Below are 16,069 nucleotides of genomic sequence, written 5' to 3' on the forward strand. Positions count from 1 at the left end.
ACGTGGCTCTGCCTTTGATCGTGTACACCTTCCGGGTTACAGGACTGGAGTAGGTGGTGGTGGGAGGGTGCATGGGACCGGTTTTACACCGGGGGCAGTTACAAGGGTAGGAGCCAGAGGGTAGGGAAGGTGGTTTGGGGATTTCATAGGGATGAACTAACAGGTTACGAAGGTTAGGTGGACGGCGGAAAGACACTCTTGGTGGAGTGGGGAGGATTTCGTGAAGGATGGATCTCATTTCAGGGCAGGATTTGAGGAAGTCGTATCCCTGCTGGAGAGCCACATTCAAAATCTGATCCAGTCCCGGAAAGTATCCTGTCACAAGTGGGGCACATTTGTGGTTCTTCTGTGGGAGGTTCTGGGTTTGAGAGGATGAGGAAGTGGCTCCGGTTATTTACTTCTGCACCAGGTCGGGAGGGTAGTTGCGGGATGCGAAAGCTGTTGTCAGGTTGTTGGTGTAATGCTTCAGGGATTCTGGACTGGAGCAGATTCGTTTGCCGCGAAGACCTAGGCTGTAGGGAAGGGACCATTTGATGTGGAATGGGTGGCAGCTGTCGTAATGGAAGTACTGTTGCTTGTTGGTGGGTTTGATGTGGACGGACGTGCGAAGCTAGCCATTGGACAGGTGGAGGTCAACATCAAGGAAAGTGGCATGGGATTTGGAGTAGGACCAGGTGAATCTAATGGAACCAAAGGAGTTGAGGTTGGAGAGGAAATTCTGGAGTTCTTCTTCACTGTGAGTCCAGATCATGAAGATGTCATCAATAAATCTGTACCAAACTTTGGGTTGGCAAACAGTTCCGTCCTCCGTCACAGCGGGACCCACCTCCTCTTCCTCAAAATCACCCTCTCCAAACCTTCCAGGAATTTCTGACTTCCAGGATTGCCTCTCAATCCTTCTTGAAAAACCTTAATCCTACTCCCAACATCACCACTGCTGAAGCCCAGGCTATCCGTGATCTGAAGGCTGACCGGTCCATCGTCATTCTTCCGGCGGACAAGGGTTCCACGACCGTGGTACTTGATCGTCGGGAGTATGTGGCTGAGGGACTGCGTCAGCTTTCAGACAACACCACATACAAAGTTTGCCAAGGTAATCCCATTCCTGATGTCTAGGCGGAGCTTCAAGGAATCCTCAGAACCTTAGGCCCCCTACAAAACCTTTCACCTGACTCCATCAACCTCCTGACCCTACCAACACCCCACACCCCTACCTTCTACCTTCTTCCTAAAATTCACATACCCAATCATCCCGGCCGCCCCATTGTAGCTGGTTACCAAGCCCCCACAGAACGTATCTCTGCCTACGTAGATCAACACCTTCAACCCATTACATGCAGTCTCCCATCCTTCATCAAAGACACCAACCACTTTCTCAAATGCCTGGAATCCTTACCCAATCCGTTACCCCCAGAAACCATCCTTGTAACCATTGATGCCACTTCCATATACACAAATATCCCGCTAGTCCAGGGCCTCGCTACGATGGAGCACTTCCTTTCACGCCGATCACCTGCCACCCTACCTAAAACCTCTTTCCTCATTACCTTAGCCAGCTTCATCCTGACCCACAACTTCTTCACTTTTGAAGACCAGACATACCAACAATTAAAGGGAACAGCCACAGGTACCAGGATGGCCCCTTCGTACGCCAACCTATTCATGGGTCGCTTAGAGGAAGCCTTCTTGGTTACCCAGGCCTGCCAACCCAAAGTTTGGTACAGATTTATTGTTGACATCTTCATGATCTGGACTCACAGTGAAGAAGAACTCCAGAATTTCCTCTCCAACCTCAACTCCTTTGGTTCCATCAGATTCACCTGGTCCTACTCCAAATCCCATGCCACTTTCCTTGATGTTGACCTCCACCTGTCCAATGGCCAGCTTTGCACATCCGTCCACATCAAACCCACCAACAAGCAACAGTACTTCCATTACGACAGCTGCCACCCATTCCACATCAAACGGTCCCTTCCCTACAGCCTAGGTCTTCGCGGCAAACGAATCTGCTCCAGTCCGGAATCCCTGAAGCATTACACCAACAACCTGACAACAGCTTTCGCATCCCGCAACTACCCTCCCGACCTGGTACAGAAGCAAATAACCAGAGCCACTTCCTCATCCTCTCAAACCCAGAACCTCCCACAGAAGAACCACAAAAGTGCCCCACTTGTGACAGGATACTTTCCGGGACTGGATCAGATTTTGAATGTGGCTCTCCAGCAGGGATACGACTTCCTCAAATCCTGCCCTGAAATGAGATCCATCCTTCATGAAATCCTCCCCGCTCCACCAAGAGTGTCTTTCCCCCGTCCACCTAACCTTCGTAACCTCTTAGTTCATCCCTATGAAATCCCCAAACCACCTTCCCTACCCTCTGGCTCCTACCCTTGTAACTGCCCCCGGTGTAAAACCTGTCCCATGCACCCTCCCACCCTCCAGTCCTGTAACCCGGAAGGTGTACACGATCAAAGGCAGAGCCACATGTGAAAGCACCCACGTGATCTACCAACTGACCTGCCTACACTGTGACGCATTCTATGTGGGAATGACCAGCAACAAACTGTCCATTCGCATGAATGGACACAGGCAGACAGTGTTTGTTGGTAATGAGGATCACCCTGTGGCTAAACATGCCTTGGTGCAAGGCCAGCACATTTTGGCACAGTGTTACACCGTCCGGGTTATCTGGATACTTCCCACTAACACCAACCTATCCGAACTCCGGAGATGGGAACTTGCTCTTCAATATACCCTCTCTTCCCGTTATACACCAGGCCTCAATCTCCGCTAATTTCAAGTTGCCGCCACTCATACCTCACCTGTCATTCAACATCTTTGCCTCTGCACTTCTGCCTCGACTGACATCTCTGCCCAAACTCTTTGTCTTTAAATATGTCTGCTTGTGTCTGTATATGTGTGGATGGATATGTGTGTGTGTGCGAGTGTATACCCGTCCTTTTTTCACCCTAAGGTAAGTCTTCCCACTCCCGGGATTGGAATGACTCCTTACCCTCTCCCTTAAAACCCACATCCTTTCGTCTTTCCCTCTCCTTCCCTCTTTCCTGATGAGGCAATAGTTTGTTGTGAAAGCTTGAATTCTGTGTGTATGTTTGTGTTTGTTTGTGTGTCTGTCGACCTGCCAGCACTTTCATTTGGTAAGTCACATCATCTTTGTTTTTAGATATATTTTTCCTACGTGGAATGTTTCCCTCTATTATAACCAAAGTAGAATAATGTTTAGACGTAGTAATACAGTGAGTGTTTACTGAACAAGTGTTATTGTCATAAAAAAAGTTTTGTATTACATGATAGAGGAAACAATTTTTTTTTAATTGTATGGGTAAAGGCAACAGATGCAATGTGTTTATAGAAAGTTCAACTATGTCTGAGGACATATCATATATAATTTTTCTTGGAAACAAAATTGATTTAAGTATGTGTTTTAAATTCTCTGTATGAGTAATAATTTTTGATTATTCTGGTACCTCAGATATAAGCTTCGTCTTTCATATGACTGCTGCAGTTATCTGTCTTAGTCTGTACTATATAATGTTTTAAAAATGCATGCTTGAACTGACTGACAAAGGCTGCAGCATGGATACCTTATTTGGAATCATATTATTGATAATTTCATGCACACATCCCATTGTCTACAATCACTTGAGGCACATTAACATTGTTATGATCCATTACACTTATCGGTGCATTATCTCTTCCCATATATACCCTCTACGTTCTTCACTCACCGCCTTTTCATATTCTGAAACCATCAAACAAATTTTATCTATTTTGGTACCCAACTCCTACCTCTGAACTCTGCCAATTAATTAAATGCTTGTCTCTCTGCTACAGTAGCAAGCACCCTTCAATTGCGTTGTTTGGCCATCATAGTTATGAATTTTATCTTTTTTGTTTGTTCGCATTGTTCATCAATCTGGATCTTAAAATCTCGAATTTCAGTTTTGAGTCCATGTTTGATCAGAAATTCATCTCAAAATTCATCATGTTCTTGATCAAATGTACTATTAAGCTCCATTCGCAGACTACCATCTGCACCCAATAATTTATTGTAACTGACCCATATGTCTCTTTTAATTTCCTGAAGAGAGTTTTTGATTTCTTGACTCATTTCCTGATGAATTTCTTTGATTTTTTGATGAGAATTTTTAATTTCTTGCAGTATCTGCAACATTAAATCATTTCTGACTGACTTCTAGTGTCAAACTGTGCATTGGTGAATTTAAATTGCAGATACCATTATCTTCTGTTTCAAAATGAATGGAATTATGAATACAAAATTCTATTCTGTATTAACTGTTCTTCTACAGTAACAATACCACTGCCATTTTGCTCTGTATCAGCCACTGTAATAATCTTCAGTATAGCCACCATGAATTGCAACTGAAGTCTATACATGATTTAAAAGTTCTCTTCGCAAATTAAAGTTGTTAACACAGTTTGTAGTTCTTTTCCTATCCTCTCCTAAACAATGTTGCATCCAATTCCACACAAAGCGCTACTGTTGCAAGTGGCTGTGGCACTCATCATATTGGTGTATTGGCTTCTCAGACTGCACCAAATACATTGATTTCAGAACCCTGAAGCAGTTGTTGCTGTGTGTAACATATTCTCTTTGATGACCCTAGTTATTTTTTTCCGTGATGATTTGGCATACTTCATTGGTCACAAAAAGCTACATTTATGCTGTGTGGATTTCTACTAATAACACACATTCATTGCTAATATTGTATGCCACTAAATTAAATGTGGAACAGCCTTTCATTGGATCCCACCCAGGGGTCACCAAAGTCAGACACGAACTATCCTTTGTTTGCTGAGCCTGCTACTAAGTATAGTTGATGTCAGCAATTATATTACATGCAAACAAGCAAGGGTACTGTTATCTTACAATGTGTTCTATAATTTTTATCTGTATGTTCTGCAACTGTGACTTAGGAATTCGGGATGAGGGGTACACTTAGCAAGCAAATCAATGCCCCCAACTATGTCACTCCTTAACACAACAACTAGCAAATCAATAATTTGCACTGATGGCTGATGCAAATTTTATTAAGACCCTGCCGGCACAGGTGTGGTGTGTCCAACACAGGTGTGGTGTGTCCAGGTGGTGTTGGATATGTGCTGTTTGTCTCCAAGTCTGTGTGCTGTGCTGTGCACCTTCCATGGTGAAAACTGGCTTCATCAATATCAGATTGATTGTCTTCACATGGCAAACAACATGTGCAGCACACGAAATTTTTCTATGGCAAGATTCCATGCAAAATTTAGCTGGAAACCACTGTCTTGGTTAATAAGGGACTCAGACAGTCTTATTTTTATTGATTCATTGATGATGGAGCTCCAAAAGTTTAATGTATAGGCCACAATTTTTGTTTGGTCAATTTCATCACATGACCAGTGAAAATCCAATTTTTGGCGAAAGCAGACTTATTCGCTTTGAGGAGGCGAGTATCCCACTGATCTTCTACGATCCGTTTCTGCACTGTGCACGTCATTTGTCCTACGTAAAATTTGCCACAATTGCGCAGAATTCTGTAAATTCTGGCCTTGCACAACTCTAAGTTGTGTTTAACAAATCCCAACAGTGCCGAGGTTTTAGAAGGAGGGCAAAAAATGCTTTAACTTCATGTCTTCTTAATATTCTGCCAGTTCTGGCTGAAATATTTCCAATATAGAGTAAATAAGCAGTTCTTTTGAAGGCCTCATCCTCTTGTTTGTCTTGTCATTTGTACATGTGTAGCGCAATCTGCACTTGCTGGGACAAATATCGATTGGTCTGGAACACAGTTAGCAAGTGGTCCAGTTATGTTTGCAGATTATTGGCATCTAAGATGGTGTGAGCTTGTTGGATTAACGTTCTTAGAATGCTGGATGGTGGCAAATAGTAGCTTGCAGATACAGGTCTGTATGAGTGGGCTTCTTAAACACCAAGTCATCATAGGTGTGACAGATGCTCAGCACCTGATCATGAGATGACCAAAACATTGTCTATATATACATAGCAATAATCCAAGTCATGTGTAACCTCATCCATAAATCTTTAGAATGTCTGAGCACCAATACATATCCCAAAATGAATGCAGGTGAACTCAAACAGCCCAAAAGGTGTGCATACAGATGTCTTGGGAATGTCATCTGGTGCTAAGGGTATCTGGTAAAAGTTCTAATGAAGTCCATTGTAGAGATATGCTCTTACCTTTTATACTGGATGGGAAATCCTCATTGTGTGATATAGGAGACTAGTCTGGAATCATTCTTGCGTTTAGCTGTCAATAGTCTCCACAAGGATATCATCAGTTAGTCTTTTTTGCTACTATATGGAGGGGGGATACCCAACTACTACTTGATGGAACCTCTGTGCGAGCATAGATGCAAATTTCTGTTTTACCAGTTTTAGTTTCTGTGGTGTTAAATGACATAGTCGAGCATGAAGAAGTAGCTCAGGCATGGTCAGAAAGTAGTGCACTGTGGAGCGCTGCACGGGAGCTAGCACGAAAGCTTGACATGTGATCTCGGGGAACTGTTTCAAATGTTCGATAAATGGAGAATCTTCAGTTTTCAGTCTGTCACCAGCATCTTCCACATGACGAACTAGCCCTCTGCTGGATAAGTTTGTGCTAGTGTCCAGCAGGTGTTGGTGCCGGAGGTTGGGTACAAGTCCAAAAAATGATAGAAAATCTGCTCCCAGAATAAGATGTGTGATGTTTGCCACAACAGACTGCCACTCAAGCCTGTGTCATAGGCCTAGGTTTAACACTAACATGGTACAACCATTTGTAGCTATTGTGGAGCCACTGGCCGCAAAGCGGTGGTAACCATCATGCTTACAAGATGGCAGAAGGACGAACGGGTAGACTGATACATCTGCTTCCATGTCTACTAATCACTTTAATTTTGTACTTCAACTGTGATAAACAGTCGATGGCTGCCATTTGGAGCATCAGTGGCCACTATTACTGAGCTCCTGTTGTGTTTCACTACTCATAAGGTGGGATACACTTCCATGCTTCAGACCCAAGTCAGTGGTGGTATCAACATATTTTCATAGCCAAAGATGGATGGTTGTGTTTCCTGGGTGAGCAATAGTCACAAGATTGGTGACTGTTGTTCTGAGTTCGAATGTGGCAACTTGGGTGGTAAGTTCAGCGATCTGAGCTTGTAGCATAGCAAAGTTGCCATCTTGTCTGTGATTGTGTCCTAACCACTGCAACACACACGATGAATACAGCTCACATATTCTATTGGCGATTTGCACTAGTGCATCTAGATCACTGGCACACACAGTTAAAATCTTTTGCACATCAGGCAGCAGGAGTGATAGCCAAATGCTTCACAGAAATTCATCGCTTACTGCATTGCTTGCCAACATTCATAATCGGCGCTGCACTAGCAATGGTGTGCAGTCACCCAGCCTTCAGTATGAAGTAGTTTTTCCAGTCTCTTCACCTCAAACTGCAAAAGTCGTGTTATTACGGCTTTTTTAATTGCTGGGTATCAGTCCATGTTAGATGGCGATGACAGAACATCTTTCACTTCCAGTGCCATTTCTTCACTGAGTACTGCCATAAGATAACTATATTTTGTATGGTAAGTATGGTAAGCAGTGACTTGCACTAGGGCAAGTTGGCATTTCAACTGTGCAGACCACTGCCTACGATTTTACTGCCTCAAAGGTGGTAGTTTTACTGCAATATGGTTTATCATTGCACCAGCAAGTGCATGTGCAACTGACACAGAAACTTGATCTACCATTGTAGTAATATGCAGAATCAGTAGGCTACAGATGCACATCACAGCCAGTGTGGAGCATGGAAGATGCTTGATGCAGTTACACAGATGTACTTGGTGCAACACGGCATAGCACAGAGTGCAAACATGTGTTGAATTTAATGCTTTTGCCCATCATATCTCATGTCAAGGTTGCCAGCTGTTGCATGTTACTGAAATTCACTTTATCGGCTTTAAAAATAACATGTAACACAAAGTGGCATTCAAGTGACAAAGTTAAAAAAAAAACAACAGAATAATGTACCAGGAAAAACTAAGCATAAACATCGATCATAGGCTGAGCCAAAGATGATCTTGCATGGAATATTCACTTGCGCATACCACTACATCGTACACACAAATTGTACATTAGCTTGCATGCACTTCAGTCTCATTCATCACTCAAGGTTCTCTTTCATGATGAGGTTACAGAACACAATAAGTGAATGACCGAATGAAAATGAAATTCATAAGCAGAAATCATTCATAATTTAAGGAAGATGATATGGAGAAGATGATAAAATGAGAAATTGAAAAAAAAATTAAAATCCTGTAGCTAAAAAATAAAAACTACAGGAATGATATTTTTTCTTGCAGACAGAGAGACGACTAAGTGTAAAATTGTTAATCACTATCTGACCTGTGGACACCAACAAAATGATCTGGAAAAGTAATTATAGTAAGCTCCTTTAAGTATTTATAGTGATTTTTTTAGTATTCTAATTCAGATAGAGAAATGGAAAGCAACAAAAGTCTAAGATGATGTGCTGAATCCATTAAGAACATGCATAAAATGATGTCCACTAAGTGAGTTATATGATGAAAATTATGGATAAGGTGGAGTGATTAATAATTAAGAAAATAAATGAGAAGTGTTTAATAAAGTGTATTAAAATCTTAAGAAAACATAAAAAAGGTAAGACACTGAAACAAATAAATACACTGCAAACCAGAAATTCTTAAGGTGTCATTAACATAAACTTAAATACAGAATAAGTATTGGCAGGTATGAGTTCTGGTAAAGGAGAAGTCAAGAGTAAGCCAGTGTACAGACAGTAAAGTGAAAGTACATAAGAAGGACATATTACATGACATACATTGGGAAGCACAAGCGTTATGAACATAATTAAGTAAGTAACTTGATTGGCAAAATACTGAGACTATCCAGTGCTGAATGTCTTAAGCTGTCTTGATGCAGCATATCACATTTTACTTGCAGACATCAAGGAGATCTGCCTTTTAATTTTTATGTAGCAAATCGTGATGCCAATGTGCCAGTGTAGAATATTGTGCTTTGTGTGGTATTTTCCCATAATGCATCATCTCCTTACCCCATCTTAAATGCTTTTCTAGTCAGTGCTGTTTCTTCATTCCTTTCTGTGCAATGCTCCTTTCCACCATTTCATTCATTTGTGTTTACATTTATTTTCTTACAGTGCTTTCAGTTTTATGTTACCATTTACCATTTGCAAATGTACAGAATTCTCAGTACGGTTGCATGACAGATACAATAGTCAGCAGTGCCTGCTGCATCTTGTAACTCCCATCTACTTCATCTGATGGGCTTGTAACAAACAGTGGATAGGTACTACGATTATCTATCTGATCTAATGGCAGTTGACTGCTTGGTGTTGGATTTTCTTTTATTATTTTTGCAATCTCTTTTTCCTTCATCTCCTCCTTGACTATTCCATGGAAGTTTCATGCTCCTGAATTACCTTTTGGACAGTGTACTACTTTGGTCCAGCATACCTGCTTCAGTCCTATCCTTTGATTCTTTTACATCGTTGTCTATACTTTCCTGTGCTTTTTGGACTAACTGAGTGTTTAAGTTTAATTGCAATGACAATTCTTGTACCTCTTCTGGTAAACCTTTACATACTGACTGCAACTCGTTTACAGCTCCTGTGAGGGTGACTAAATTCTTACATAATTTGCGATTGTGTCTGTTGCATTTTAGTTTGTACATCCTCACACCTTTTAACTTACCTGCCAATTGTTCATGTTCCTTGTCTTCCAATGGCACTCTTTGATTCATGTTATTCATATCCTGGAATAAGTCAGTAAGCAACTCTGCTTTAATATCTTTTCTGATGCTTATGAGTTTACAATGTAAATTCATTGGACAGGTCAGTATGTAAATTCTGACGAGGGTCACTGAACTGCTGTGTCAAATGAAATTTAAGACCATCAAATGTTTGCTTTTGTTCATTTTTAAGGGAGTTAAAATTTTGTGTTTGTACAGCAAATTTGTCAAACATTTGATTTTGTTCCTTAAGATCATTTTTTAAACCATTGATGTGCTTGTGTATTAACTGCATCATATTCGATGTACCAAGTGTGCCCACCATGTTTTGTTTAGTTATTGGGAGTCTATGTCACAGGAAAAGAATAATTTAACGAATCTGCGCTCTCGCACCTTTCACTCTCACCACAGGAGAAAATGCTTTCCAGTGAAAACTGAGCTGTTTTGTGTACTTTAATTATGGTAGCATCACAGATCACAACATTGCTTGTTGTCTGTGTCCATAGCATGTAAAAGGTATGGTTGGCCGTCATCACAACGACTGACATTTTCAATTCTGTCATCATTGGAATCTTGTGTCTGCATATTTGCTAATCAACTACCAACAATGGACCTATCTGATTTTCTCATTTTTGCTTCTTTCAATAAAACAGTTAAACAACTGAAAATTGTGAGATAAAACATCCTTTTCAAAATTGTGATGATACCGCATGTAGGGAAGCAGCATACTCACGCCTTATAAAATTCACATCAGTCTTTCCATTGTGTGCCAACCTAGTCTGCTGTAACTAGCTCTGACATCATAAATATTGCGCAATACTTTAAAATTAAGTAAATAACCTGAAACGTTTCTAGCATGTCAGGAGTAATACAAAATCAGTATGTGTTGGATATCAGTTCAATAACTTTAACCATTTTCGAAATTTGTACGTTTTTCTGTAAAAATGATTGGCGCAACAGAAAAGAGCTAGAAACTTAAAAATTTATGTTTAGATTCCTTTTGCATAATAATTTAGTAGAAACAGTATTCTGGATCTCACAAATTAAAATTTTAGTTGAAATTCATGATTTTCTGGTTTTGCCTTAGAAATTAAGGAAGCAAGATAGATTAAGTAGGCGAATAAATAAAGCTAGGATGTTTAAATTTAAGTAGAAGGGAGATCCACTATAATCATAAAAATGTGACAAGTTTCAACAGAATAACTATAAAAATATAGCTATAGCGTATCTCCAAAGAGCAAGTTCAGAGCTCGTCTACTGCGTGTAGTGTAATTAAATTAATTCTCTCGCCCAAAATATTTGACTTAGCCACGTCAGACTTTTATTATGATTACTTACTTGTGTGCTGATTGCACAATTAAATTGAAAGCTTCATCGTCCATCAGCAAAGGAAGCAATGATTTATTCAATAACTTAAAGTGGTGCATTACTAGCCCAGCGGCTAGTCGGGAGAGCAGGTTTGATCAGCGTTCCCTTAGCCGTCCACACCGCGGCTTTATATGTAAGAATGCTACGCAGGAAGCAGAAAGGCCCCAGTTCTCTCCAGATGCTGATTAGCGCACCACCTGTGCCGGGAGTCGCGTCGCGTCGGTATTATTGATATAAACAGTCTCGGATGCAGTAATAAGTTACTCGGGATATGCATAACCATGAAATCATTTTCGAGTGAAGTGTTAATTTTGGGATGACGTTAATGATCTATCTTTAGTTTGCGTATGTCGTATTTTCATGTGCCGCCGCAGGACAGACATTCTACCATTATTAGCGTGGCGGTTGATGAACATTATCATCAAATTATGGCGAGCATTCACTTAAACATTTAATTTGAACAGTTATAGTGGCATCAGCGCATTAGACCCTGAACTGCTCTGGTAGTTGGATTGTGTGGATTCTTTTTGGTATGTGACTTTCAGAATATGGTGAACATTTTAGAGAGAATGGTTTTTTTGATTATGAATCCCAGACAATCTCCTAATTCCTCAGAGCTATAAGCTGTAGCTATAAATGTATTTCTCAGATGAAGTGGGAACTAGGAATTCTAATTACAGGCTTCACGTTTTGCTAATCACTTTCTGGTTTCCAATATTGTAGTTAGAGAGCCCGTGTTGAGAACGGCAAACAGCATAAATACAAAACATCTAAACTATTATTCCACCCGCTGCCCCACACGCACCACAACTTATTTGTAGTGCATCTCTGACATATATTACAACACCTTGTTAGTATAGTCTAACTGAACACACAGACTTCTCAACATCAAAAAAATTTCTTAACATAAGTATCTACTTTTTTGAAAAAATGCTTCAAATCAGAATATCAGTTGGAAAAGGTGTTATACTCCTCTTGGAAGAGGTGCTACTAAGTGCAGGCATGCAAACAATATGTCATAAATTTTCCTACCTTCAAGTTGCTCATTTTGGTCTTCTCAATATCAGTGCTCTAGTTAATCCCCTCTGGTTTATGCATACCTTGTGTCTGCCTCTCCTCCGTTACGATGGCAACAACATTCCAACCATGAAACAAAAGAAAGACAGCGACGGTTAACATAATGAAAGATTACAAAATATACAATTATATAACATTTAAAAAATAACTTGATTCTTTCTCTTTATGGCACCATGCAAGGATCAGTTGTTGTTGTATAAAAATGCATTTAATTTGGTGTGAGAGAGAGAGCGAGAGGTGTGACATCACAGTCAACAATGCCTGTCAAAAGCTTTCTCCTTTACACAAACTCAAAGCAGGACATGACGATAGGTACTGCTTTCTATCTTCTGTAACATGAAGTAAGAAGAATGAACTTTGAAAGTTTCGTTTTTTTCCTATTCATAATAATTACCCTTTCTCTCTTGTAGTACAACGATGCCGATGACGATGTGGCAGTCGCCTTCTTGAAGATTGTTCCATGCATCCTAGAGTTGACTTATTGGTTCTTGATGGACATAGAGGGGAACAGGTGTATTTGAAACCTGTAGAAATAAAATAATTTTCTGCCATTAACTATCCACTTTTTATTTGTTAGTCAGATATAGAATAAGATATGCCCATACATCATGACGGTCAAGAACAGAAGAGCTATGTTACAAGCGTTAAAACAAGTAAGATGATGTAAAAAATCTAAAATTACATTGTTTTAAATTTTCCATCGCCCTCTGAGATTACATTAATGCAGCGTAATATGAGTTAATACATCTTAGGCACATTCAACTGGCATCTGTATGAATTAAGACATTTTATTTTTCTATATGGGTAAACCTTATAGGTACCTACACAAGGTACAAACAAAAGGTACAAGTACAGGACATAGGTCTAGAAATCAGTGATTTTCCTGATGTGACATATTATGACTGATTATGCAAACCCCTTATAAGAAGAATATCCAAGATTCCACTTGAGGACAAAGACATTGCAGCAAGCGTTCCACATGGCCACTGTTCATGTCAAGGCAGGCTTCAGCACGTCTTTTCACTGATGCCCATACACTTAAAAAAATTCCAGACTTGTTCTGGATCCATTGACAACCACCCAAAAGCATTCCTGGGGTTCGCTGACTCTATCAACAGAGCCGTGATACACCAATGCTTTTAAATTTGCCTTTAGAAAAAAAATTTAATTTGTTCAAGTTGGGAGATCTAGGAGGCAATGGTATTGGTGAGCCACGGTCAATAAATGTGTTATCGAAATGCTATTTATCAGTACTGAGGTATCACAATGACAATAAAATCAAATGAGGTCAGTTTATCACTGCAGTGTTTTAAAAAAAATAGCTTTCAACATTAACAGTGTTGTACAATTGGCCTGACTGCATTTGTGGGCCTGTAAAAACAGCCTTTATTTGTAACGTTATCAATTGATGGCTCGTTCACTTTTCTATGGTTCCATTCTGTAGTTTAAATTTCACTTCCTCTTTTTACCTGACATGGCAGTATGAATGATATTGATCCTCAACTCTCATTTGTTGTGGGTAAAATTATGTTACTGCTTATTACCTGTGTGATTTCCAAAAGCTTTTTCTCTGTCACTAACAATATAAATAATAGCTTTAATAATGTAAATTCCTGTTTCTGTATTTTATTAACCAGTGTGTGTATGTGTGTGTGTGTGTGTGTGTGTGTGTGTGTGTGTGTGTGTGGGTGGGTGGGTGGGTGTGTGTTAACATGGTATGGTTATGGTGTAATATATTTTGCTGCTGTATATGTTGCTTTTGATGTTGCATGTTATGTGGCAGGCTCAGTGTCTAGTGTGAGTGCTGGTGATTCAACTACAAGGGCAGAATTAAATGATGCTGCTACAGCTGCTGATACTACATCATCAGGTTCTCATGGAGGAAAGACACCAGCAGGTACAAAGCAGTTACTTGTAAAATCTACCATTGACCAACCCTCATTATCTGCTTCACGCCACAACACTTAGATGTTTCTAATGTCATTATCAGCTTATAACGTACTTACTTTTTTACTCAGTGTGCTATTCCATATTGTTTTGTTAAAATTTTATTCTCATAAGAATAAATATATTTCTAGGCATCGCCAAATACATACAAAGTAGCTCCTATACCTCTGACTCTTGTGTGCGAGTTGCATTTGCGTGAGTGTGTGTGCATGTGCCTATGTCTGTCTATTGCTAACGTAGACCTTAATGGCCAAAATCTATAATTGTGAGAGTCTTTTTGTTGTGCCTGTCTGTGACTCAGCAATTCTGCTGTATGGTGTGTAGCAACTTTCCTTCTCATAATATTGTTACATTCCTATATCTCTCTTATGCATGAAATCGTTTATAAAACAATGAAAGTATACTTTTGTGCTTTGTTCCTTCTTTTATTTAGACATACTGTCTTCCAATGCCTTAATTTGCCTGTATGATTATCACTTTTATTTTTCAAACAGTGGAAAATCCATTTTGGAATACTAAATGTCTTTTTCCAAAACTGTTTCACAGAGCAGTACTGTACTGTGGTTTCTCCTTTAAATCATCACACAAACTTCATAATGACCAATATAAGTGACCACAGGATAGAAAAGCAACTGAAATCTTTCAACAGAGGAAAGCCCACTGGACTTGATGTGAAAGCAATATGAAGTGTTCCTACTGATGTGTGGAAAGTGCAGGTCATTTCCATTTCCAAGAAGGGAGATGAAGAAGGTTGAAGAAATTATAGGCCTATATCTCTGGCATGAATCTGTTGTAGAAATTGGTAACATATTTTATGCTCACATATTATGACATTTCTGGAGACCAAAAATCTCCTCTGTAGAAAACAATGATTGTGTGAAACCCAGCTCACCCTGTTTCTACACAGGACTCTGAAAACAGTATATACTGGAGCCCACATCGAGCAGTGCATTTGATACAGTTCTGTTCTGCTGTCTAATGAAAAAAATACTACTGTACAAAATATTGGAAGTTTCACGAAGCTTTTCACAGAAGATGCTGTTATATACAGAGAAGTCGCAACACAAGAAAATTTTTGTGTAATGCAGGAAGACCTGCTGATAATTGGTTGGCGGTGCAGGAAGTGATAGTTGAGCCTCAACATAAACAAATGTAACATATTGTGCATAAATAGGCAGAAAATCGCATTATCATTAGATTACTCGTTTTCAGAACAATCACTGGAAGCAGTGACATCCATTATATCTAGAAGTAAGTATAAGAAGAGATTTGAAATGGAACGAACCCTTAAAACTAATCACAGTTAAGGCAGTTGTCAGACAGATTTAGTGAAAGAATATTCAGGAAGCTTAGTCCCCTCATAATGGAGGTAGCTTACAAAACCCCATTTTTGATGTATAGTTAAATATTACTATCATTGTGGGATCCATACTAGATAGGATTGATAGAGAAAATATAGAAGATCCAAAGAAGAGCAGTACATTTTGTTACAGGTTCATTTAGTGTCAGTTAGCGCCAATGGGAGATGCTGCAAGGGAGGTGTTCTGCATCACGATGTGGTTTACGATTAAAGTTCTGAGAGTGTAGACTTATCAATAACTGTTCTTCCCATGAATTCACAGTCAGAATAGGAAAGTGGGGGAAGTGGTATAGGTACATAAAATACCCTCCGCTGCACACCATGAAGTGGCTTGTAGAGTATGGATGTAGATGCAGGTGACAGTCACACATTATTAGCAAGTGATATAGTGGCTACATACATGTGGCATCAATATCATAACCAAATACTATGTTGGACAAGGTCCTTAATTAACACTGAAGATTATATGCTACTGGAGTAGAGATTTCTTCATTACATGT

At 39.8% G+C, this 16,069-nt stretch overlaps 1 protein-coding gene across 1 annotated transcript in view; it reads left to right on the top strand.

The window, feature by feature from the left end:
* The window catches only part of LOC124803322 (protein unc-80 homolog), a 995,149-nt gene that overhangs the window by 926,074 nt on the left and 53,006 nt on the right, over positions 1 to 16,069 (top strand). Inside the window, exon 60 of the mRNA XM_047264506.1 lies at positions 14,046 to 14,159. Coding sequence (XP_047120462.1) covers positions 14,046 to 14,159 — 114 coding nt within the window. The remainder of the gene's footprint in view (positions 1 to 14,045; positions 14,160 to 16,069) is intronic.

Source organism: Schistocerca piceifrons, chromosome 6 (genome assembly GCF_021461385.2).
Source record: "Schistocerca piceifrons isolate TAMUIC-IGC-003096 chromosome 6, iqSchPice1.1, whole genome shotgun sequence".
NCBI lineage: Eukaryota > Metazoa > Arthropoda > Insecta > Orthoptera > Acrididae > Schistocerca > Schistocerca piceifrons.